Raw genomic sequence first — 24,683 nt, 5'->3', positions numbered from 1 at the left:
AAAAAGGGAAGCATGCCTAATAACTTGCACTGTACAGTCATAACATACATGCTTCCTTTTTTTCCTGGTAACAGCTTTATTGAACCGTTAGAGAATCACAACATCACATGACAAATGTTTATAAAAAAAACTGATCTTTATTTAAACCCGAGCTACAATGTCAAACTGTGTACAGTACAAACATAGTAACGGGGTGGTACTGACATGAAAATACGACTGAATTTCTTTTCTCTAGGGCAAAGGGGAATAAGTTTTAACCCTGTTGAAACCAATCACATTTTACCCCAAAGTGTTGCGTACTGCAGCTACACCAAGATGTACTAATGTTTAGACGTAGAACAAGCCACAAAACATTAAAAAGGACTGTCTTCCTAAAGAAGTTTTAATGTACTAATAAAAGTAGGAGAGTGGGGAACAAAAATATTTGTAAAAACGTAAAAAAGAAAGCAAAAGAAACTGTTTCTAAAAGTGTTGCAAAGCCGTAACATGAAATTTTCCAAACATCACAGTTGCTTGTGTTCAATAGAAACATTACGACTCCTCTGGACTGGCTCCACATGATTGTGGCAGAGCTATCTACAAAATGCGTGGAGAGCAGGACGTCTTTTCTTAGGCGTACATGTCCTCGCGGTCCGCGTTATAGATCTCGCCCTCCTGCAGCGAAGCAAAGTTTAGGAAGTGCGATGGTCTGTGGACTTCGTGGTAGAACTCCTTCGGGTTGGCCAGCTGCAGGTCGTACTTCATGTTGGGGTCATGGCGAACACCTGGGACAGGGAAAATTAAAAAAAAAAAGTTATATTATAAATCACCCTTTCTGCTAATTTTATGACAGGCATGACTTTAGTAAAGCAGCCCCGACTTGACAAATACCATTAATAAAACTACAAAACAAAAACTAAATAACTGGTGAATAATATAAGCTCAACAACTTAAATGTGGCTACTGACCCATGAAGTTGTAGTTCCAGGACACCTGGCCGGGCACCATGAAGAAGCCCAGGAAGCGGTCAGAGAGGAGCATCTGCACTCGCTCATAGTGGGACGGCAGGTAGCCTTTGGGGTTGTTGCCCTTGTCCGTGTTCTGTCGGCCCCACTCGTAGCCACTGGGCGTCAGCTTGTAGGCTGTGAGCGTGCACGAGCCCGGGGTGAAGCTGGAGAACAAGACGTAAAACACACATTTAAGGAACAATCACTTCACGGTTGTAAATGCAAGACAGCTCTTAGAAACCGCGCACAGCTGTATGAGCAAAGGGGCAGATCCACATCTGGAATTTGTACTTTCAACAGTCACAAAACTAACCTGCAGGTAATGATGATGGTCTTTTCTCCGTCCCATGAAGGGTTGTCAGCCATGACCTTGGCATGGGTGGTGACGTCCTGTGGGGACAGCTGGGGTGACTCATTGGGCTGCGTGTGTATCCAGCCGAGGGGCTCCATTTCCTGTTGAGAGAAGGGCAAGACATTACAAAAGTGTTGGTAAAACAAACTGCTTTAAAAAAAGAAGGAAAATTAAGACATTTTGGTAAAAATGAGCTGGAGGATTCCCGCTTACTTTAAGGTATTCGTGACCAGGCAGCTGGTTGGGCAGGTGGACAGTTTGGTGCGTCCCCCACTGTGGCACCATGACGATGCAGCGAATCTCCTTCACCTGGGGGTTGTCTGGTGGACTGGTGCCATACAAGTAGCCGGCAATCTGAAACAACACAGTGCAGTGTGTGGGTTTCGATGACAGAGCTTCTTTATCACAACTTGATTCACTTCAAAAGCAAAAGCCTTTGCCCCCTGTGAATCTTACCTGTGCCCGCAGATCTGAGATGCAGATGAACTTCTTCAGGACGTTCTTGGGCAGGATGTAAGTGTAGCCCGTCTCCTTGATGTCATCGGATGACACGTAGATGTGATTGGTGCGGAGGTGGAGGTTGGCGGCAGATATAGCCCTGACAGGTGAAGCACAAGCGACATTAAAGCTAACTGAGGCGGCCACCAAAGGGTTAGGATAACCTAGGTACCCAAACTACAACAAAAAGCTGGTGGTTTCTAATTATCAACAATAAGCGCTTTCTCTAAACAGAACCGTTTGCTCACCTGACTCGCCACTCTGTCTTCGAGGAGAAGGTCTGGGTCTCGTAGTTGGAGGTGGTGGAGGTGATGATCTCGTCGCCGTGCTTGTTGACGGTTCGGGTCTGTGTGGCGGTGAGCTGCGACTGCTCTTTGGTCTGCTTCTCAATCTCAGCGATCTGCTGGCGCTGCTGGGACGGAGCAGAGATCTCCATACCCAGGATGATGTCACGGATCTCGGACTGAGTCAGCGAGGCCACGTTCACACTGGAAGAAGACGGGAAAAGCATTGATTACTAGACACACGTGGGACGTTTCTAATGTTCCATTAAGTTACTGAACAGAACATTTGCATACAAAGCCATCTGGGCAACACACTTCATTTCAGGCAAATACTAAGAGGGTCATGAAAGACTCACTTGTTCTTTTTGCCATAATCTGCCAGAATGAGATCCTTGAGTTGCACTTCCACCTTGATCCACTCCTCGTCAGTGAGTGTTGGCCAGATGTGATGAGGCTCTGTGATTGTGGTCTTGTCTGGTTTCAGGATCACTTTGGCGCGGTCATTGTTGACGTGGAGGGCTCTCAGGATCAAGATGAGTCGAGAGAAGGCCTAAAGATCATGGACGGACAAAACAGACTATTTACCCAGGGGATAAGTTGATGTGTACTCTAATGATTGTTGGGAAAATCAAAATTCAGTACAATGCATTTAATTCTGCTTTTAGCTTCTGTGTGATGGAGTGATACTCACTGTGTAGGACGAGATGGTCTTGAGCCAGTCGTCGTACAGGTTGAACAGCACCATCTGAGGCTCCGTGGCCTTCAGGATCAGGTCTCCGAACTTCTCTACCTTCAAACAGGCCTGGAAGGGCAGCTGCAACTCAGAACCTTTGATCACGATGTTGGGGAAGTCAAGCAAGTGGACCTCCAGAGGGTCCAGCATGCCCTTCCTGGTTACGATGATCTGTTTGGGCTGCTCTTCCACAGGGAGGGAGCGAATCAGGGCAGCCACTTCTTCAGCTGTCTTCCATTTGGCCAGCTGCAGAGAAGAAAAAAAATAAGGAAGTTAAGACAGTAATAAAAGAATTCTATTAACTTCAGTGTAGCCATCTAGTGCCTTACATGAGCACTGTAGAGGTAAGAACTTCATTATCAACAAATAGGAATCCAAATGAATCCATACAAACAGCAGAGCTGTTGACTATAAAAAGGTGAGGCGTTTGGGAGCCGCTTAGTACCTGTCCCAGACGTTTCTGTCCCGCCCACACAGATGTGTGAATGATCTTGAGGAAAAGCTGACCAGTCCTGGGGTTAAAGATGAAAATGGCTCCATTGATGGGCTTTGTGGTCAAGTTACCCTCAAAGGTCTGTTGAGAGAAAATAAAAGTGACTGAATGCAGAGGATACACGTTTATATTGCTGTGCAAAAGAGACAATTTGCAATTTCGAAATTAAGTCATTAAGTAGTTAGTGAATAATTCCACCCGTACCTTGTGGATGGTGACTCTGTACACGTTGGTGTCATCTACAAACCAGATGATCTGGTTGGAGAAGAGTTCACCGTAGTTCTGCGAGGACAGATACGGCTCAGTGGGCTCTGAGGAGTACAGCTGCAGACCTTTGCGGATGCGCTCCCTCAGCACGTAGAGCGCAGGGTTGGCCTTCATGATCTTGGCCATGGCTTGCTGAATGAGAGGCTTGCTTCCTGGGAACCAGTTACCATAGGCACTGTGGAAAAGATACCACAGAGTGTTAATGACCACCTTTAGAGTTCTCATTGATATTTCCTGTGCTTACCCAGTGAACTAAACATGTCATGGGCGGTCAGAGTGAATTTAACCAACAACCATATTCGAGATTATTTACTACTGAAAAAAGTAAGCTGGTATGACCGCCAAAGCTAGTGTAGAGCGTACTTGACAACATGGACAAGTCTATGCCAGAATTCAAGCCAGACTGTCAAACATTTGCCATGCATTGTAATTTCCACACACATATGGGCACACTTTTAAAACCATTTAGAAAATAATGAATTTGCATCAAATGTTTTTTTCAATCGATAATTTGAGATCAGCCATGTACCTGTGGAGGTTGTACGCCAGGTCGATAGCGATGAGCACCCCTGTGGGGGAGGGGTAGATACTCATGTTGTCGGTGGTGTAGTCCAGGAACTTGGCCCTGGCGTAGCGCTCAATGTCGTGAGAGTCATAGTCGCCCCAACGCAGCTGGATGTCGATCCAGTACTTCTGCGTGGTGGTGCTGTCCATCACGTCCCTGGAGGAGGAGGGGCACATTTTTATTCACAGATTAGGTAAAGGACATGTAAAGTTCTATTAAAAGCATTAAAAAAACTTGAATAGACACTGATCCATTTTTCCTGAAAGCCATGTAACGAAAGCTTGGCGGGTCTTACTTTGAGTCAGCCAGCAGAGATGGTCTGGAGACGTTCCACTTGTATGATGCAAAGAGGAGAATGTCTGCACAGGATGAGTTCATCTTGTACGACTTCCTGGGGTGGATTGTCTCCTTCTGCACAGTCTCAATCTCAAGAGCATCTAGCTCTTGATCAAACACCTGAAAACAAATACCAAAGGAGTATAATTAGTATTGTGGTAAGAACAAACCCATAGTGTCAATTTCAACGTCCTACACTCTGGCAGTTAAACAGTAACAAATGTCTACTAAGATTTAAACCTACCTGACAGAGATCCATGACGATGCTCTCGTGGATCTTCTGCCACAAGTGAGCCCTGAAGATCTGAATGAGGGAGATCTTCAGTGTTGGGATCTTGCCGTGCATAAAGATTCCTGTCAAGTCGAGTTGCACCTGGAAACCCACATACACCTGAAAGACAAAAAGGACAGAACATGTAAGCCAAGACGTATGTTAGGACAGTTCTTCATTTATGCTTTTGATTGATGAACAAATAGATAAATGTCGGCTGTACTAACGTTGGCTCGGTTGATGGTGGGTGACCACCAAAGTGTGAAGCGACGGTTGGGAATTTGGTTCAGACCAGACCGCTGGGCATTGGTCAGCTTCTTCCATTTCATGGACTCCTCAAAGCCACTGGCCTTCTCCCTAAAGTAAAAAATGGACAATTTATACAATTTGAAAAGTAAGATGCAGGAGTTAAAATATTATGGAAAGTACAGCATGTAATACACTTTAGGAATAACAAATGTTTTAGTCCTTAGTCTATTGTCCAACAATAAGCATTCTAAATATCAAGTTGTCCTCACCAGAAGAGACCCTCCCAAGTGGGAAAGTAAGTGCCTTTGAAGAGTGTGTGTTCCAGGATGCCCTCCACACCACCCAGAGCCTGGATCATGTCTGTGCGGTAGTTGTTCAGGTTCCACAGTTTGCCATCGTGCCTCTGGTGAGTCCACCAGAAGGGATTCTGCTTCAGCACCTGCACTCAGTCGAGACAAAGATACCATTAGACATATGCATGCTGGCGTCTAGGTACAAGTAGGTATTTTAACGTTCAACAACTGTAACAAAATAATTTAAGTCAAATGAACTGCTCTCAACCCATCAGTTGTGTCTCCATCGTACCTGGTACTGTTTGAAATCCGTCCTGACTCTCCAGCCTTTGTCATAGGCCAGAGTGTGACGGTCCTTCTGGAAAAGTGTGTTGATACGAGGGATTCCTCTGTCCCACGAGTCTTCCAAATCTTCCAGAGTCAGACGCCTGAAACATAGTAAAGCACACTTATAATATTTTCCTTGTCGAATTTCAGTACAAATTCATAAAAATAAATACTGCAATTAAACACGCAGATCTGATTAAGACCGTACCTGTTCTGGGCAATGGCCTCCTGTCTCTTGAGGGCGTACTCGGCCCAAACCCTCTGGGAGTCGATGAACTCACTCTCCCACGGCTGGATGTAACGATACAGGTTAGGAATCAGCTGGTCTTCCTCATGGCTCATTCCGGACCGGAAGTGGGTGATGCCCACATCGGTCTGTTTGGACCACCTGGAAGAGACAGAGGAATTAAAGCCCACTTTCAGATCCCTTACAAGATAATTTAGATAACAGGCTTCATGGGGACTTACCGAAGGTCTGACTGGGGAATAAGCACGTGTCCCATGGACAGCATGCCAAGGCCCCCCAACTCTTTGGGAGTGTAGAAGACTACAGGGGGGAAGCGACTTGGCATTTTGGAGTTCAGGCCGATCTTGATACGAGTTTGAATCTTGTTCTCGCACTTCACCAGCAGGTCCAGGAGCTCCTGGGTGTTGACCACAGCTTCACGGAAGTACGTCATCAGACCAATCAGAGCTGTGTTCCATTTGTTCACAATCTGGAGGTAGAGGCAGTACGTACTGAACCACTCTGACAAGGCAAGCCATTTTCCCATTTTAACATTGCACGTTTCAGTTCGCCGAAGAAGGTTGTCAGCTGACCTTGGTGAATGTGGTGGACCCAGAGGCCATCAGGATCTGACGAACTCTGTTGTGGAAGCGCTGCATTGATTCATCATCTACACGCAAGAAACACTGCGCTGTCCTCTCTTTGGTCACCTACACGGAAGAAAAATCAAATAACTAAAAGGGGAATGTGATCATGCGCACTTTCAGAGAGCTATCGTACGATGCAAGTATCATGTAAAATGTCAGCAGATATTAAAGAGGCCAGGTATCGGAATGATTCTTTGTGTGCCAACAGATGCTTCTTTTCAAATCCTCACCTCATTCTGCAGGTTCCACACACCATCCTTGTGAGTAAACTCCTCATAGCTGGTGCGGCACTTTGGCAAGATGCGGCACTCAAAGCCACACATGTTGAACAGCAGGTTGGGGTTGTCTTTGCTGTAGACCGATACAAAGCTGTTCTCCCACTGGACAGTAGTCACTGATCTGGGCAGGCGGTTCTTGATGTCCCAGAACACAGCACGCCCCCTGAGAAGATAAAAGATATTTGTCTCCACATCTGGTAATCCAAGTATAATGTTGCCCATATAAAATATAATGTACTACTCACAGGTTGACATCGTGCTTCATCAGTCTCATGCGGGCATCGCGGGGCCAGCACTTCTTGTTGTTATAACCCACTATGTTCTCATTGTTGGGATCTGGGTGCTCGGTCAGGTACCTCTGAATCAGATCCCTGGCCTCATCAGCAGAGAACCTGGTGAATCAAGCAAAAGAAAAGCCACGACTGCTACCATCTACAAAAAACGTTCAGCCCAGTTTGGCAGTCCAAGAAGAAGCCACTCAATGACTATCACAGCGTGTGTTGCCAAAAAGCAGTAGTTCCAACAGTCAGGTCAGGAACCGGTTTATAATTTCTGGGATGCAATCTCACCTGAAGAAGATGTGGATGCGGTCAATGTAGCGGCAGTACAGCCTGATTGGGTGGGCACTCTCCGTGGGTGTGTCTTGGAAACTGAGGAAATCATTGGGCATCTGCGGAGGGCCGGCCATCTCACTGGCACGGTGCAGGCCCAGCACCAGTAGGTCCATCACTAGGCCGTAGTACTGCACAATGAACGAGGCAAACTGGAGCCCCCTGATTATGCCGTAGGAGTTTGTGTGGTTCATATCCTAGAGGGACAAGAGTCAATGAGGCAAAGAGTAAGAACAAAGTATAAACATAACTGCTAGACTCTGCATAGACAAAGTAAGAGAGTTTACCTTGTAGTTGATGACCACGTTGTTCTTGGCCGTCATGTAATCGGCGATGTTGTGGTCAACGATTAGACGCAGCAGCCTGTTGAGCAGAGTCAGATCAATCTTCTCGTACATCTTCTCATAGCGGGATTCCAGCATCACGTTGCACTCTCCCTCTGCAGTCTCCCACACGTCCTGCAAGTTGTTGATGCCTGAGGAGGAACAGCAAAGAGATCATGTTTGATTCTCTCCTTTTAACAGAATAGGAGACAAACTCATGTTTGGGTCAGGCTTTAAAACAGAAAACACTATTTAGGCTTCTGACCTTGGCACCACTTGTAGACCAGAAGTGGTGGCGGTTCAGTGTCGGCGGGTTTGATCCAAGGTGGGAAAAGGCGTCTCTTGTCCGCCTCGTACCACAGGTACTGGTCCAGGTAGGCGTCTGTGATCTTTTCTAGGGGCTCTACGTCGTACACGGGCACCAGGTGACTGTACAAGTCCATGAACTCAATACCCACCTGCAAAGAAGATGTAATTCTTAGAAGAACATGAATCAAATGTATCATCATCATCAACATTGAATTCAAAAGCGTTGACAGGAATATGACATGTAGCCAACTTTCCTTTTAACAATGATTTATCATCTATGGACATTTTATCCAAAGAGCCCAAGTTGAAATCAGTTTATTAACCAAGCCGTGGAATAGAAATGCATTTTTGACCAAAGTTTTCACAACAGACTGTTAAGAGAAAACAGTCGGCCCTTACCTCTTTGAACGCTCTCTGGGTGAGCAGGTGACGTTTGATCCTGGACAAGGCCTCGTGAGGATTGTCGTATGCCTGCTCAATCAACCCCAGCTCCTCCCTCTGACTCTGGTTCAGACGGGACTTCACACTAAAAGGGTACACAGAAACAAATGATGAAGCAGAGCCGGATATTCTGGCGTTTGCTGACAAAGTTGTTCATGTTGAAACTGTTTTTACCTGTAGGCCTCCTTGAGCCTCTCCAAGGCCAGGATGAGCAGCTTGGTGTCATGTTTGTAGGACAGTGGCGGGAAAGGGATGGGCGAGAACCGCCGACTCTCCAGCCAGTGAACAGTGGTGGTGTAAATGGCTACCGCCTCTTCAGCTGTGATGTAGGGGCCATCCTGTAGGCAGGATAAATGCACCATTAGAAATGGGACAAAATGCATCAATTTATTTTTTACGTTAACAGCTTAACGTAAGGAAGTATCAAGTAATAATCAGAAGCGGTATCTGAACGGTGAGGAGACAACTGCAGCTGCAGCCAGAGATAAGACACACCATTCATGTTAATATTCCTCTAGTTCTTACGCACAGGCAAGCAGACCAATGCAAGTGCGCCTTTGTAAGAGGATGTCATGTACTGCATTTACTTTACATGACGTCAGAATCGAAGCCATTTTTTGGGGCAATTAGAAACCATTAATGGGTTTTTATTAGTAACATACAGAGGCAATGTGTTCAAGGTTATTGACTAACTTATTAACTAAATACATTTTGAAAGTGCACATTTGGTTCAATGGAATTTTAATTCGAGCACTTTTCTGCAGTGCGTTACCTTCAGGTAGTTGTGCTGTCTCTCCTGCTCAGCTTTCAGGTACAGACGCGTCAGCCTCCCCAGGTTCTTCTTGCACACTGTTTTGTCCACGGTGGCTCCACGGCGGATTCGCTCACGGTTGTAGTGGGCAGTGTTCGTCCACCAGTCAGCTTTGGCCTTCACGTAGCGCAGGATCATGTTCTCGATGGGAGTGGGCAAGCCAGGCACCTATAACGAAAGTCACAAATCCTAACGTCAAACAAAGAAGTGCTTTAAGCATTTGATACCAACAGTTCATGCGCTTCCCTCAGTCACTCATCTTTGGTGGAAGAGATCGGTTATGCACTGACCTTCCAGGGGATGTTGGCCTTCCAGCACCGCCAGGATTCACTGAGGTGCTGCAGGATGGTTCTGGCCTTGTTCTGTTTGATGCCCTCGGGCATCATGTCCAAGATGTCGTGCATCACAGCAGCACGCAACTCCAGGTCAAAGTGAGACTCCACGCGCTGTTTGGTGACCGTCTTCGCTACGCCCTTGGAGTGACGTCCTGTCGTGGAAATGAAAAACGGTTGTTTAAATGGGTTTTGTTTTGTATGCGGATTCAAACCCGTGTACGTCATTCAATTTCATTGATTAAATATATCCATACCTTCAAACTGCCTGGCGAGCAGATTCCCCAGCCACCTCTCCAACAGAGGAGTGATTCCTCTCATGAAAAACAGCCACACTCTCCAGCCGGGAGCCCAGAAGCCACAGCCTGGACCCTTGCCTACAGGTCCCTGTTAATACAAACGAAAAAGATAACAATATGATCCAATGTGGCAAGCTAAAATAAAATTGCCGATACAAAACACAATATCTGAAATACAATCAATTCGTAAAAATTTTTTTTTAAAAAGCGTTGACTTACAGTGTTGAACCGGTAGTAGATGAGATGCTTCAGATCTTTGCACATTCGGATTTGTCTCATGAGCTTGTACTTGTAGCGGTACATGCCGGTCAGCTGACCAACATGGGCGAAGATGTACTGCAGGCCATCAGACAACTACAATACAGAGGCAAAATTCTGGAATTAGTCCACAGTGAGTTGGACGATTGTTTAACAAATGTGGTGCTTTGATGACATGACAATAGTGTGACCAGATGGGTCGCAGGTTAAGATTTGCTACTGAACTAACCTGGAAAGCATCAACATTTCCCAGTCTGTACTGCACATGGCTGTCCACCACGAGCTTGCTGAGACGCAGCACCTCTCTGCACAAGTGAAAAGCGTTGCCAAATCGGGACTTCTTTCTCTCCTGGGAGACAGAAACAAAAATAGTTCAAAGTCAACTGAAATAGTAAGAGTAATGCACTTTAAAAACAGGCAAATCCACTTAAGCTCCCCTGAAAATGTGGGTTAAATTCTGGATTTGTCCAGATTTTACCTTTGTGGTCAGTGTCTTGACAGGCTTCAGGTTGAAGTTGTAGTCAAGATGCAGGTAGTTGAGGTTCTTACGATGGATCAGCAGATTGAGCATGTTGTAACCCTGTCTGCAAACCTGCAGACCCACCTCCACCCAGTCCAGCTTTGTGGACTGGAAGAACTTTGTGGCCTTGAAGGAGCGGAACAGATACCTGAAAAACCGATATGAAAATTTAACAAATGAAAACAAACTGATAAACTTTAGTTTAAAAAGGAAGTTTTTAGGGTAATTAAGTGTCCATGTACGCTCACCTCTTCTTCTGGGCTTTGGGTGGTCGGTGTTTGAGAGCGTTGAGCACGTAGTACTTCAGAAGTTTCTGGTATGACACACGCACTTTCACTGGCTGTCCTGCAGGACAGTGCTCACGGTACCTGGAGGACAATTTAACAACCTTCCTTGAGTTTCTCAAAATGGATCTTGGCTGAGATGCAAAGCCTTTTCTACAAAGCTGAGCCATCAGTTTTCAATCTGTAAATGATGATGCATCTCACCAGTTCTTGATCAGAGGGATATCTATGGCACGCCTTGTGCGCCCGGATCGGAGGTTGAAGGGTCTCGGTGCCCACAGCAGAGCGATGCCATTGGCAGTGTTGTCTGTGTAGAGTGGGGTCTCCTTGAGGAAGGGTTCCACATACTCAGGGAGCTCAAACTCCTCATCTTCATCAGGCAGAGGCTCCTGGCTCTGGGTTCAAGAAATTTGAATTTTAGATCAGTGACTTCTAAAAAGAATAGAGTTAACCAAAATCAATTTTATCTTGAAACGAATAGAAGCACTGTCTGAATGGTGAAGGGTCAACCGCTACTGCAGCCAAAGTAAAAGTAACCATTAAATTTCAATATTCCTCTAGTTCTTACGCACAGGCAAGCTGGCCAATGCAAGTGCGCCTTTGTAAGAGGACCTTATTTCAGATACATGAGTAATTGACAAGATTTGATCAGACGGTGTATAATCAGCCACAATCATCCACTTACCTTGACAGAATGCCTGTGTGAAATGGGGTTGATCAGAGGGTCAAAGTAAAATGCTGGGAGATCCGGATCCTCTGTCTTGATGAACACCACGTTGGGTGTATGATACCTGCGATAAAGAAAAAAGTCATGAGTGTGAACTCAATTCTGACCGTAAGTAAATGTAGTCATTGCATGAGTACAGACTTTCAGCAGCAGGATACATCGGAATATTTGTTATTTAAATTTGATAATTTTACCATGAGCAATAAATAAAAGAAAGTAATTTAGTCCTTAATTGATTTCTTACCAAGTTAGGTGGACATGGTGCGGCAAGTTGTTGTACAGGTAGGGGAAGGCGATTTTGTACTCTGTCCTGATAGGCTGTCGAATGATAATCTTGTTGATGTCATTGAACTCATTCCAGTCTTCATCCCTGCAGGAGAAACATATCGGATCAGCTTTAGTACAAATAATCCTTATGTTATTTTGTTTGGGGTAAAACAAATGACCGTATTTAAAACATATACATGAAACACATTTTCTAAATGAAAATGTATTTTAAATGACGAGTTATAATTCAGTTTTGATGCCAAGAGCCCTCCACAATGACAGAAAATATGAAGGTGCATTAAAAGTCGGAAATCCTTACTGGAGGTTGATGTCCCTAACCAGAGGCTCAAACTTCGGCCCCCCAGGGATGGCCATGTTCAAGGCCTTGGAAGTGAAGAAGGCCTTGAGGTCAAACAGATAGAAGTAATTGAAATCCACCAGGTCTGTGAGCAGCTGATTGGCCAGGCGGTACAGCGTGGACATCATGGGCAGCGTGAACTGCCAGCGACGGTAGGTGGTGCCATTCACAAACCTGAGGAGGGAACATAATTATTGTTTAATTCTGCACAATGAAAATCAGCTAAATGTTTAAAACTTAAAAATGTTTGACTTTTAAGATTGATGTAATAGCGTACTTGGCGGTGTCTTTGAGAGGTTGGTGCTCATAGAGCCACTCTGCCACTGAAGAGTCCTCCTCAGAGTCCAGCTCCATCTGGATGGCCTCCAGTGGTTCCACATCCAGGATGTTGTCAGCGTAGTCCAGCGGCGGCTCCTCATCATCAAAAGGTGGAAAGCGCATCCGCTTGAAGTGCCGACGATCACGCTTCTCACGTCGCATCATAATCCACATGGTGCTGTGAGGAGCGTACAGGATACCAAAGATTAGAAATATGAATGTATAATGCACGTCATGTGCACTTTTCAAACATGCAAGAACCATATACTACATGAGAACCCAAAGCATCACCCAAGGACCCTCTCTTACCCCCACTGGGCGATGTAGACTGGCTCAATAACCCAGGGGATTTCATTCACAAAGGAAATCGCTCCAGTGATGTGGTAGAGGACCGGCACATCTCTGATCTGTTCCCAGGGCATGGGCATGTTTTCCAGCAGCTTCAATACAGCATGGGGCATGTACTTGAGGGCACTGATCAACAAAACAGTAAGACACAGGATGAGTTTTTTTTTTAAAATAAACTGCACAAAAAACACAAATTGTCAAATCTATATACACTTAATATTGTTGCAATTATATTTACCCAAGGTACACCCTCTTGTCATGGCGAAACTTTCTATTAGTCATGTCCCCATGGTCCCTGATGATCTTGCGGACATGTTCAGGTGGCATGTCTTCTTTTTGAGCATCCACAAAGCCAAACTTTCTCTTTTCGGAGTAGCGCTTTGCCTGCAAGTGCTGCCATTTTCTTGCTGTAAATTTAAAACAATTTCAGGTGACTTGGGATATAACTATGTGGTTTTTCGTGCTGCAATGCATTAAAAAAAAATCATACCTTTCTCCTGAAGTTTTTCCTCAGACATGTAGTCCGGCACAGTCACAGGAGGGGGCACACCTGGGGGCATCCCTGGAGGGACCCCTCGGTAGGGGAAGGTGGCTGCCATGGCGCCTTACTACTAATAACAAAACCAAACAATGAAATTTAATGAACACTAGCACTATATGGTCTGCGTGTAGTCTCGTCTGCATGATAAAGAAGTTGGGTTACAAGTTTCATATTTACGTGATTAAACGGGCAAATCCATTTAAACGTCTCAAATACATTAACGTAGGACAAAGTTATCTAACGCCATGTCGCTTATATTAACGTTACAAAACACAAGAAGTTTGAGAGAACCACACCTGTAGATCACGTCAATTCCCAACACGTTATAAATGTAACGATTGCACATTTCACATCTAATTATGTGAAACATACCATTCATTTTGTTAGCCTGCTAGCTTAACAACATGGCTCCCGTACGGTACAACGTTGTGCAAACCTATTGTACCTTAGACTAGAGTCTTCATCCGTTTGGCACATGTTACAGTACAAACTGCACCAGATATTTTCACAAATTAATCAAACATTACAACACACAAGAAGCTCAAAAAATAGATATCGTCGATGTTGGTAGTCTGTAGTTGATTAGCTAGGCCATGCGTGAACGAAGCGGTAAGCTAGTCACCTGCTAAAGCTAGCATAGCAGCTAACGGCTGAACGTTAACGAAAAGGAGAAAGCTTGCAACACAACGCACCTCCACTTACTGTGAGATTTCTTAACGTCGAAGACAGCCGTGTTCCACCCAAAAAAATGGCTACCACAACATTTCCCTTTCAAAGTTGTTTCGTCTTTTTTTTACGATCCACCGTCGTGTTGATTTGTCTTCATAAGAACGCACGACGGACGACGGCGGCCACACGATGAGCGCAGCTGGCTGGGAGTCACAAAGCACCGCTACGTAAATTTAAGTACGTCGCACACGATGAATGGTTGGTGCGCTACGCACAAAAATACGCTAAAGCTCCGACAAGCGCAATTTTGTAAGTACCCGGATCACACCACTTCCGGAGCACTACTGCCCCCTGTAGCGTCGGACTGAGGACTGCAGGGATTCAACGACAAGCAGAAAAGCCGTATGCTTTTATTTTGAAAATTACAAGGAGCCGGAAAAGTGGAGAAGGCTGATCATTGGCGAGGGGAGAGGACACAGAATTACAGGCATACTTCTACTAGTATAAATCACGCTATACGCTTGGACGCGATTTCTTTCCCCATATTCTGAGACGCTTTTTAATGTTTCTGTAAAGCTGTCTGACGTAATGGCGTCTTGTGACGACGTGCGGGAAAATGTAAAGGTAGGTCCTCTCCAGATTGGTCTTTAGGTGAAAGTTCGGTTTTCTGCAGAAGCAGTGTCATGTCATTATTGCGCATAGAGTTGTCTCATCTATCAAACAAATGCATACGATTAAGAAAAGGACACACTTTTTCTAGTTTTCTCCTAATTGTGGACCTTATTTTAACTTATTATGTAATATCTCAGGATTACAATGTTGAAGACATGCAATGGTAGTGAGGATGTTATTTTTGTGACATTAGTTTCCATTTGAGGCCATGTAGTCACATGAGTACAGACAGTTGTTGAACATATATTGACTATCATGTGTGCAGAAGTACTATGGCAGCCGACTGGAGTCCTCTGCTGATCTCCAAACAAGTGCGGCCTCCTGCAGTCTGCCGTGCCGCCCACCGCCAAGAAGTGTCATGGATGCACTGAGCTTGGTTCACCCGGAGGTAACAAAAAAGTAAGCTGTGCAATCTGGTCCCAGCTTCACACTTACATCCTCTTAAGAAATAACTGCATTTTTTTTGGCTTGTTGCATATTTCCCACCCACAACTTTCTCACATCACCTGGTGTCATTGGTATGAGAATAGACAGTTTTGAAGCTAAACTACTAGACTTTACAGCAATGACAAGAGCACAGAACACGGACAGGGCTCGTACAAATCAAACACGTAGTTGCGGCATCATACATGATCCATGTGCTTAAAAGGACTGATGGGCTTCAATTCAGTGATGGTGAATGTGTTTTTTTGTCTTAAGTATTTGTTGTTCTACAGTCTGGCTGATAACAACCTTTTTCCTCCAGATTCTTTGGCTGCGGCCTTCCCTTCCCAGCGAAGCTGGAGGGCTGCAGAGTCCTGGACCTCGGCAGCGGCTCCGGCAGAGACTGTTATGCCTTTAGTAAACTCGTTGGGCCAAACGGACACGTGACTGGGGTCGACATGACGGAGGAGCTGGTGATGACGCGCACTCGCTCAACGTTTTGCCACTAGATTTCCCTGCCTTTTCTACTAATCAACCCGCTTCCCTTTAGATCACGGCGTCTCGTCAGTACATTGAGTATCACCGGGAGAAGTTTGACTACGAGAAGCCCAACATCGAATTTATCCAGGGCTACATGGAGAAGCTCAGTGAAGCTGGCATACGGAGTGACTCGATGGATGTAGTGCTGTAGGTTTAAAGAATGCATGTGATTCTGCATTAACTGTCAATGGACTTTCTCCTCAGTTACAATGAGACCGCTTTGATTAGTTCATAAATAAACCCGTTTTGTTTTCTCCCTCTGATGTATCCAGATCCAACTGTGTAATATGTTTGTGTCCTGATAAAAGAGCAGTGCTACAGCAAGCTTACAACATCCTGAAGGTTAGTCGGAAAATCGTCCACGTAAATATGTAAAGAAGGAAGGTGTGAAGGGATCTCATCACTCACTTTACACAGGAGGGAGGTGAGCTGTACTTCAGTGACATGTATGCCAGCAAAGTCCTTCCTGATCACATGAGGGATGATCCAGTCCTGTGGGGTAAGAATCTAAAAGTCCTTGTAAGAGAGCAGAATGGCTGTAATGCTGACAGACAATATCTTCTGTTAGATTGTGACATTTTATTTCTGGCCCAGGGGAAGGAATGGGTGGTTCTCTGTTTTGGAAGGATCTCATTTCGTTGGCACACAGCGTAGGTTTCGGCACTCCACGTCTTGTTTCAGCCAGTCACATTGCGATCTTCAACATTGAGCTTAAAGCAAAAGCAGGTAAGAAAAAGGGAACATTGACTTTTGATAAGATGAAAAGATCTTTTTCACTTTGCAATTGAACCAGTTTTGTTTTTCCAGGCGACGTCAGCTTTGCTTCGGGCACTTATCGGCTTTTCAAGCTGCCCAAAGGTCCAGCCGTGTCTGAGGCGACCGTGACCTATAAAGGAACTGTGGCAGATTTCCCCGATCAGCTGGACTTTGATTCCTCCCACTGTTTCAAAGTAAAGGCAGATAAGGCCAATTGGACCAATATCCATTTGCTTTATTAATGTTCAAGCAGATAATTTACTAACCTGTGGATTATTCAGAAAAAGTCGGTTATGTCTTTTTAAAATAAAAGTAAATGCTGCATATTCAAATTTAATTATATTGTGTAATGTGGTTGGGAAGATTATATCAATGTTTTATTTTGTGCTTTGCAGAAAGACGTGGCAGTGGCAGTGAATGGAGAGATGGCAGCAATCCTCCAGAGATCTCGTTTCTCCCCAGATTTCAAAATCCAGGTATCGGATCAACAAGAGTCCGACTCCGAGCCAACACCACAGGTAGCTGATGTTTGGGGTTTACCTGAAATGCTTTTATTTTGGAAAAACACTGACTGAATTCAGAAAAAAATCAAAATTGACCCATGTTTAACCTGCAAGAAACAAGTATAGTAACAAGTATTTGTTTGTGTCTTGTGTAAACAATAATCAGGAATGTATTTATTCGTTCCTTTAGTACTGCCACCTCAACCCATTTCTTCTGGCCGACAAACTGGGATCCTCAGTGAAACAATGCTCCAAAACCAGCAAATGAATCAGAAATAACATTGTAATACACAAAGTTTGATTAGTTGATTTTATATGTTCATATCATTAGAAAAGAACACGTTATGTCTTTTACTGGATATTTGTGTGGTGAGTTGTTGTTAACAAGATAATGCTGTCGTATTAAAATAATAAATAAGTGATAAAACAAAATGTCATAATTGTTTTACCCTTTGATCCTTCAACCAACCTAAGCAAACAAACAAGAAAAAGGTTGTGTTGTATTGACAATAAAAGCTTCTTGACTGGATTAAGCCGTCATTGTGCCTCATTTTATTTGTCCTTTTTTTCTCCATCGTATGAGTGAAAAAACAGGAAATTCAAATCAGGTTATATTAATAACCATTGAGTGAGCATTACGTTTGGACCACATGACATGGTGACAGGTTTAATCTTATCCCTAATGTCAAAGACTTCTAAGAGCTGATCACATCACAGAAACGACTGAGAAGAAAAGGCTTTCTACTGGTGACTAATGGTTTATTGTCATTACACAGGGTTAAGACAGAAAACACGTACTGCAGCTGATGACAGGATATACAATCAGATTTATTTAATACCCGAGTTTAAGTTATCTCACAAAGTATCCAGCATAAGGTAAAATATATCTAAGATTACACAAAGTGCTTTAAGAAGTTAAATAGGTTCAATGCTAATAACCTGTTTATTAATGTATTTGTTAATTGCAGAGTTGTAACTGACCTTTATATTTTTGATTTATTTTTTATGTTACTCAAATTTATTGTACCATAGTAACTAAAACAAGCAGAGCGGTTCATTTCTTTTCAGAATATTTAAGGTCGATAATTACTATTATTTAACAATGTCTATACTTTTAAATTGACTGTTTATGAGTAAAACATATTTTGTATTTATCTAAGTAAAGTGGCTAATGATATTCCCAGACTGTGACCATTTGGACGACCCACTTTTAGTCGAGCCATAGTTCCAGCGAGGAAGGGAATGCGCCATCCTCCTTTGTCACTGAGGGGCGTTTTCATACCGCAGACATCTGGTTACATCTGCAGCCAGCTCAGGTCCTCAGCTCTGAACGGGAGCAAGTGAGAAAACACGTCCTTAGCAAAGGGAAGTATCCAAGTTAGGAGTCTCGTCCAGGCTTTTGACATATGATGCTACATTGAACATGAAGTAATGCAATGATTTAATCCCCTGTGTTTACATGACTTTGACGGCATCCACAAGTCTTTTTTTTTCATATAGACAGTGGAGGAAATGACTGTGGAAAGGGTAAAGTGTTGCTTGTAGCCACTGCAGAGCGTTCAAACAGTGAATGTATTGCAGCATTTAGCAGCTAACGACACGGGCCATCCTCGCGTAGCAAAACATGGGTTTAATGAGAGGGAATAGGGAAACAAGCGTGACTCCTAATGAATGATGCTGTGGCTACAAACAGTTGGCCCTTTCAACCTAAAACGTTGAGCTTTTCACAGCTTGTTTCCGTTGCCCCTTAGTGGCCACAATAGGAAAGACACTTTCCCCACGGTGAAATAACACAGCAGCAGAATGGATCACTTTCTCATGCAATTCATGTGCATAGACTATATGAACACATTTGTCTAGTTAGCGTGAAAGCAGGATGACACTCACTGGGCCTGAGCCTTCGATATTATCTGACCAGTCGCCATCAGTTCTGCGACACGAGCCACGGCAGGGTCGAACATCAGGCTGGCCGCCGCCACCACCACCTCGTCCCTGTGAAGGGGACCCAAAAAATCCATTCAGCACAACGTATACATTCACTTTCAGCCGCATCAGAAGTGATTCCACAGCGGCTCACTTGATGTAAAACGCCAGGAACTTCCTTTCCTCCACGTTGCCTTTGAAGAGGATTTCTGTGTATCCTTCGCCGTAGCCTAGTGTGAGGAAAAGCCCCCCGTTATAGTTTTTTTTTTTTTAAATTGGTTTAAATATCCTCATACGAGGATGATACTTTCCACAATAAATACTCTACCTGTGTAGCGGATACTCTTCCCGAGTAACACAGTCCAGAAGAAAGGAACAGACTCACATTTGGTTGGTTTCTTCAGCATGTTTAAGGCAGCTACTCTTCCTGAGGGTAAAATAATGCATGAATTATATGGTTAAATAAAGGCTTTTAATTATTTTGTGATGCAATGCGAAAAAAACGACTATAACATGAATCACAACATGCTACTGGCTACCTTGAGCTTGGGACATTTGCCAGTGACCCACGTTGACCCTTTGGTCTCCACGAATGGTCAGAGGGAAAGAGGTCACATCTCCAGCGCTAAAGATATCTGGAATGTTGGTCCTCATGAACTGTTAGAAAGGATAAATGAGTTAGAAGCAACAGGCTCAGAGATGAGAGATTCAGGGAATTTAGTGTGATATCAATATAAAAAAAGCAGTTAAAGTCATTACATGTAAAGCTGTGAGGCCAAGTTCCTCCGTCATTAGTTGTGTTAATATCCTAGGGATGAATGCATGTTACCTTGTCAACAATCACAGCTTTCCTTGAGTCCACTTCCAACTCGCTTCCTGCCAGGAAGTCTGAATTGGGAATTACGCCTGAAAACAGAGATCTTTGTGTTTAATTTCTCTGGAATTGCATGGTTTAAAAACAAACTTGATCTGTGCAATGTAAATGTCAAAACTACCAATTCCGGCAATCACCACATCTGCCTCCAGGACGATACCACTCTTCAGCAGCACCCCCGTCACCTGGGAAAAAGGAGACTCATTTAAGGATGCACAGTACACTACACGCTGTAGGTTCACAATTAATTTGAAGCAGCACAATTCGGGACACTAAAGACATTTTGACACGCAACGGCAGCAAGAACACAGGTGTACATAGTAATATGAATGGTGGCTGGATTCCTTTGAAGACACTTAAGCATTAGTCACACCTGTGCGTTTCCTCCAATGAACAAAAACAACAATGCTGGTGGAGTAAAAGTAGATCTACCTTGCCGTTCTCCCCTTGGATCTCATCGACGGCGTCAGTCATGTAAAACTTTACATTTTTTTCCTCCAACATCTAAAAAAACACGGAAACTGCGCTTTAAACTTTTGTTCCGTTTGCGACGACCACGTTCCGCACTAACAGTGACGGCCGAGCAGCATCACGCCTCCTCACTCGCATAATCATCCGGCCGATCTGCGGCCCCAGAGATCGTTCATAGGGGTATCTGGACGGGCCGACCACGGCCACACTGGCAGCTGTGTTGGATAAGTAGGAGGCCACCTCCATACCTATTGTATAAAAAAAAAACTTTCAGCAGGGGTGCAATGTTGGTCTGAATATTAAAAAAGGTATGAATGACGCAATGACACCTTCAAAACGGAGCTTAATATCAATGCGGTAAGCTGTTTAAATCCAAGATGCACAATCCTAGTTCCATTGTGGTGTGTTACATAAAGAAAAGGGACCCTGGTGACCTATGAAGGAGGCTCCGATCACAACAGCTTTCTGGCCCAGAGCGGAGCGGTGAATCTCATTGGCGTCTTCGTGTCTCTGCAGCAACTTCACGCCCTGCAGGTCCCAACCGGGGCAGTCGAGCGGTCGCGCCCTGTGAAGAGAATGAGGAATTTACTGCTATCACCCGCCGTTGTCACATGGACTTTTGTTTTTCATGAATGCTGCAATTGTCTTTTTGTGGTCTTGTGGCAACCGAGTGGGACAAAACCATCCATAAATGTTCTCTTGTCTGTGGAAAAACTCGAGGGAGCGGATGACGACTCTGACCTACAACCGGTCGAGATGAGAAGTTGGTCGTAACGCTGCAGCGAGCCGTCACTCAACTTCACCGACTTCTCCGCCGGGTCCACCGACACCACCTGCGGCACAAAGCGCCCCGTTTTAACCCGACCCGAAAAGAGGATCCGTTCCCCTCGGGGCGTTGCTAAAACAAAAGGGCGCTCACCTCCTTCCGTGTCCACACCTCAACCCCATGCTGCTGGTAGAAGTCACCTGGACGGAGGAGAATGCTGCCGCTGTCCAGATCCAAAGCCTGAGGGAAGCAACGGTTCAGAGCCGCACAATGCAAGATGAATACAGGTTACCTTTCCTTTGTGTTTTAGGGTTCTCACCTTACTCAGTTTGGGCTTGTCAAACGGGGGCAGGCTGTCTTTGGTTACTATGACGATTCGACCTTGGTAGCAGTTTTGGCGCAGTGTTTCAGCACACACGAGCGAGGCCGGGCCTGAAATCACAAAACCTACATTGAGTGTGTACTGCTTCGGAGCTAATGGCAGGAGGAGACAACCAAATTTACTGAAAAGTCTGAAAAAGTATTCATCATTATTGTATGATGTATTCCAGCTGTTCTTTACCGCCTCCGATCAGCAGAGTAGTGTGTTTGATGTCCGGCACCCTGGTGCACATTTCCTTCACGCGCTTCGTTAACTTCAGAGACTGAGGGACACAAACAAACATGTGACAGCTTAAAACAGGGACTTTTAACTCAACATCAAAAGGAACATTTACATTTTACACATCACTTACATTTTTGTGGATGGAAACATACACCTTGCCATCCTCAACTTTCACCTGTGAAAAATTAAAGAAATGTGATTTTTATAGTGATCACAGCACAGTCCTTTGTGGGGGAAATGTTGACCATTCTACAACGGAAAGTGACATATTTTGAAAGAGCGCGGAAGTACACTCAATAATAGAAACACATTACCTAGTAACACAATTGCAAATAAAAAGAATATGGGATAAATTTGCACTTTTCTTGTTTTTGCCTTCTGTCATTTTTTATACAGATTTAGGTTGAAAAAGAGTATTGCTGAAATGACTAGCTGCCATCAAAACATTTAATCCCATCACTCATCTGCAGTGAAAACATTTTAATTTATGAAAAACATAACATGAAGTTTTCACAAAATTGTTCAAGTAGATCATTTAAGATGTGTCGGCATTTCAAAGTGGAATGAACCTCTCCCCTGAATTGATTTATGTTAAAAGAGTTTTTCAATTAATGTCGATCTCTACCAACGTGTGTCACCTTATAACTAGGCAGACAGTCCAGACCGGGATACTCTTCGATATCTCCAGTTCTGACATTAAAGCAAGCACCGTGAAAGGGACATCTCACTCGGTCACCAACCAGCACCCCTGGTTTGTGAGAGGACACGCAGTTAACACCTCTCAAACACCTCTCAAACTCGACACCTTTATCACTTCACATTTGGGTGTATGAAAACCGAAGGCTTACCTTTGACAAGGGGAGCGTTGTAATGAGAACACTGGCTTCCGACGGCGCTGTACTGACCCCGAGTGCGAACAAGCAACACCTTCTGGTCCCCCACGGTCACTTCCTTCATCCTTCGTAAACACACGAGGGGGTAAGAAGGGGAACAGTGAAGAAAAAGCTCCCCGAGGTCACGAAAGGTTTACACGTCACTGACATCAGTGCCCATGGCCACCTGATCTTTTTCCATTTGTGCCTTACTGTCCATCTCTCAGGTCCACCTCCTGACAAACCATCCCGGTCACCTCCTCCTCCTGCTGCTGCTCCTCCGCACCTTGTCCTGGTTCTTGGCACCGATTCATTCCTACAACACATGATGAAATTAAGTCTAACGTTTTTTGTATGTATATATATATATACATACAAAAAACGTTAGACTTAGACTTTTATTGAGGAACTGAGGCGTTGCATTCAGTGAGTTTCAATTTGAAGGTCAGTGATGCCATTGATCTTGATTTTCTTTTCTACTCTTTACAAAACCACGAGGTCCACAGACGAGTATCACGTGGTACTATGAATTATCCACGATTTTTTACTCGGTTGTTGAGCATGCTCGTGGTACATTTTCTTTGTCCAAAGACTTCTTAAATCTTGGAATGCCTACCTCTTATGACCACCGGCTTGTTTTGTATCCATCGGCTCTAACGTTATATATAGAACGTAACTATTCTATAGCTACATATATTTTTAAACCCAATTGGGATTGAACATCTTCCAGCGAACGTGCCAGGATGTGTCATGGACAATGAGTTTAATCGGAATAATGTCACTCTGACAGCAAGTATCACAACCGGGTTTGCGCTCACCTGCTTTTCTTCCGCCAACATCAACGCTCCAGAGAAACGACGCATCCGCACATCCAAACTGACGCGTCAGGGGGGGAATCACGTGGTACAAGCCCCTCCCACAACCGCCCGTGACACTGGAGAGTTCGTCGGATGGAGGTGATTCGATACACCAGCCAACAAATAATGAATGCTTGGTTGTTTTTGTTTTTAGAAACATGTTGCGTTTGGTAGCCATGGCGACAAAAACACGGGAAAAGCAATCGCACGCGCCTCATTCATTTGACCCAGGCCTTCGTACCTGCTGACAACGGTAGTTGACATTGGTTGGTTGTAAAATGATCTTTGACCTGGTGGTGGCGCTGTGTCCCCATGTATTAGAGCCATGTGTTATTCCTGTCCATGCTGACATCCTGGCTACTTGCACAATGATTTAAATAACGGGTAGTCCAATATCCATGATGTTTCAAACTTCAGTTTATATCAAACAATACGAATGGTGTTATTATGTAACACAATTTTATGTAACAGTCATTCTTGTATCTCTAATTACATGTGAAATAAACGACAATGAATCCACGTTTATATCCATGTCTCGAAATTCACAAAAGTTGTGTGAATTTGTGAAGACTATTTTGTGCTGAACCAAATGTGTGAGTTTCGTAAAAGAGATCATTTTCTGCAATAGTTCAAAATTCAATGTAATATTCTCGTTGAAATGAGGACCATGCTGACTTCCGGGGTCACAAAAAAACGTCATCCGTGTTGCCTTTATGTGCTATTCGAACTCCGGATCTTTTAAGACAACTGACAACTGTATAGAAATAGTAAACTTTGAAGAAAAAAAATACCATGGTGGCCATTATTTTTCATTCAAAAGTGAATTAATTAAATTCAATTATTATTCTCTTCATTGAGATGAATGCTGTCTGTGAAAAATAAATATTCATTAAATCTTTCATTATTTTATCAGCAGATTTCATTTTGTTTCTTCTAAAGTGTCTTTTTAAAGTAATTATGACCCTAGATAGCAGAGAAGATTTGGCTCAGAACACAGGTCGTTTTTATTTGGTGTGTTAGCTTGATCAACAGGTATTTCAGGCTTTCATTCTTTCAGTATCTGCCCCTCACTTCAGGGCCGTCAATCAAAGGCTACATTTAATTTTCCTGGATCATCACCCACTGGTCAAAAGATAGCCATGATATAAACGATTTTGGATTTGCCTTGCATTTTCTGAACAATATTAAATGGGACATATTA

At 44.1% G+C, this 24,683-nt stretch overlaps 3 protein-coding genes across 8 annotated transcripts; 1 reads left to right on the top strand and 2 right to left on the bottom strand.

The window, feature by feature from the left end:
• Nucleotides 1-123: 123 nt before the first annotated feature.
• Nucleotides 124-14,430, bottom strand: prpf8 (pre-mRNA processing factor 8). Of its 4 annotated transcripts, none has more exons than XM_037472256.2 (42): nucleotides 14,245-14,430; nucleotides 13,502-13,622; nucleotides 13,250-13,418; nucleotides 12,973-13,137; nucleotides 12,623-12,841; nucleotides 12,307-12,519; nucleotides 11,965-12,090; nucleotides 11,679-11,784; nucleotides 11,198-11,388; nucleotides 10,958-11,077; nucleotides 10,668-10,857; nucleotides 10,419-10,538; nucleotides 10,151-10,285; nucleotides 9,890-10,019; nucleotides 9,591-9,787; nucleotides 9,262-9,468; nucleotides 8,664-8,827; nucleotides 8,448-8,574; nucleotides 8,005-8,197; nucleotides 7,704-7,891; nucleotides 7,375-7,613; nucleotides 7,051-7,197; nucleotides 6,758-6,968; nucleotides 6,474-6,590; nucleotides 6,123-6,370; nucleotides 5,863-6,042; nucleotides 5,620-5,755; nucleotides 5,304-5,473; nucleotides 5,013-5,142; nucleotides 4,759-4,905; nucleotides 4,474-4,634; nucleotides 4,143-4,334; nucleotides 3,551-3,788; nucleotides 3,299-3,427; nucleotides 2,812-3,099; nucleotides 2,477-2,670; nucleotides 2,085-2,324; nucleotides 1,795-1,936; nucleotides 1,552-1,692; nucleotides 1,300-1,439; nucleotides 948-1,150; nucleotides 124-764 (listed from the first exon to the last, which is right to left on the bottom strand). In XM_037472256.2, exons 2-42 carry the CDS (start codon nucleotides 13,608-13,610, stop codon nucleotides 610-612), a joined length of 7,017 nt encoding a protein of 2,338 aa, XP_037328153.1. In that variant the 5' UTR covers nucleotides 13,611-13,622; nucleotides 14,245-14,430; the 3' UTR covers nucleotides 124-609. The 4 variants fall into 4 exon arrangements, with proteins under 4 accessions (XP_037328153.1, XP_037328161.1, XP_037328144.1 ...); XM_037472264.2 differs by having other exon boundaries at nucleotides 13,502-13,619; XM_037472247.2 differs by having other exon boundaries at nucleotides 14,255-14,430.
• Nucleotides 14,431-14,631: 201 nt separating this feature from the next.
• On the top strand, nucleotides 14,632-17,644 carry zgc:153372 (uncharacterized protein LOC767695 homolog). Its single transcript, XM_037472350.2, has 10 exons — nucleotides 14,632-14,845; nucleotides 15,159-15,292; nucleotides 15,639-15,789; nucleotides 15,867-16,003; nucleotides 16,129-16,198; nucleotides 16,274-16,355; nucleotides 16,451-16,582; nucleotides 16,664-16,806; nucleotides 17,008-17,130; nucleotides 17,306-17,644. Exons 1-10 carry the CDS (start codon nucleotides 14,810-14,812, stop codon nucleotides 17,381-17,383), a joined length of 1,086 nt encoding a protein of 361 aa, XP_037328247.2. The 5' UTR covers nucleotides 14,632-14,809; the 3' UTR covers nucleotides 17,384-17,644.
• Nucleotides 17,645-17,853: 209 nt separating this feature from the next.
• aifm4 (apoptosis inducing factor mitochondria associated 4) lies at nucleotides 17,854-23,754 on the bottom strand. Of its 3 annotated transcripts, none has more exons than XM_037472296.2 (19): nucleotides 23,444-23,754; nucleotides 22,839-22,941; nucleotides 22,602-22,711; nucleotides 22,392-22,501; nucleotides 21,884-21,928; nucleotides 21,712-21,793; nucleotides 21,469-21,581; nucleotides 21,303-21,389; nucleotides 21,125-21,216; nucleotides 20,818-20,948; nucleotides 20,516-20,631; nucleotides 20,345-20,416; nucleotides 20,034-20,097; nucleotides 19,868-19,944; nucleotides 19,578-19,695; nucleotides 19,367-19,465; nucleotides 19,193-19,268; nucleotides 19,003-19,107; nucleotides 17,854-18,441 (listed from the first exon to the last, which is right to left on the bottom strand). In XM_037472296.2, exons 1-19 carry the CDS (start codon nucleotides 23,658-23,660, stop codon nucleotides 18,411-18,413), a joined length of 1,848 nt encoding a protein of 615 aa, XP_037328193.2. In that variant the 5' UTR covers nucleotides 23,661-23,754; the 3' UTR covers nucleotides 17,854-18,410. The 3 variants fall into 3 exon arrangements, with proteins under 3 accessions (XP_037328193.2, XP_037328182.2, XP_037328204.2); XM_037472285.2 differs by lacking the exon at nucleotides 23,444-23,754 and adding an exon at nucleotides 23,242-23,378 and having other exon boundaries at nucleotides 22,813-22,941; XM_037472307.2 differs by lacking the exon at nucleotides 23,444-23,754 and adding an exon at nucleotides 23,242-23,349.
• Between the last annotated feature and the right edge of the window lie 929 nt (nucleotides 23,755-24,683).

The sequence above is a fragment of the Pungitius pungitius genome, chromosome 3, assembly GCF_949316345.1.
Source record: "Pungitius pungitius chromosome 3, fPunPun2.1, whole genome shotgun sequence".
Taxonomy (NCBI): Eukaryota; Metazoa; Chordata; class Actinopteri; order Perciformes; family Gasterosteidae; genus Pungitius; species Pungitius pungitius.
Note: the sequence above shows the minus strand (reverse complement) of the source record. Positions and strands in the feature narration are given on the sequence as shown.

Bases quoted from the DNA above. Each gene is read 5' to 3' on its own strand.
- prpf8 (XM_037472256.2), bottom strand. From the start codon at position 13,610: ATGGCAGCCACCTTCCCCTACCGAGGGGTCCCTCCAGGGATGCCCCCA. The intron at 10,539-10,667 runs GTAAAATCTGGA...TCTGTCTCCCAG, and splicing joins TCAAGACACTGACCACAAAG to GAGAGAAAGAAGTCCCGATT. The intron at 9,788-9,889 runs GTATGGATATAT...TTTCCACGACAG, and splicing joins GCTCGCCAGGCAGTTTGAAG to GACGTCACTCCAAGGGCGTA.
- zgc:153372 (XM_037472350.2), top strand. From the start codon at position 14,810: ATGGCGTCTTGTGACGACGTGCGGGAAAATGTAAAG. The intron at 16,583-16,663 runs GTAAGAAAAAGG...TTGTTTTTCCAG, and splicing joins TGAGCTTAAAGCAAAAGCAG to GCGACGTCAGCTTTGCTTCG. The intron at 17,131-17,305 runs GTAGCTGATGTT...TCGTTCCTTTAG, and splicing joins ACTCCGAGCCAACACCACAG to TACTGCCACCTCAACCCATT.
- aifm4 (XM_037472296.2), bottom strand. From the start codon at position 23,660: ATGGCTACCAAACGCAACATGTTTCTAAAAACAAAAACAACCAAGCAT. The intron at 21,217-21,302 runs GTGAGCGCCCTT...TTTGTGCCGCAG, and splicing joins AGGTGTGGACACGGAAGGAG to GTGGTGTCGGTGGACCCGGC. The intron at 20,949-21,124 runs GTCAGAGTCGTC...TTCTCTTCACAG, and splicing joins CTCATCTCGACCGGTTGTAG to GGCGCGACCGCTCGACTGCC.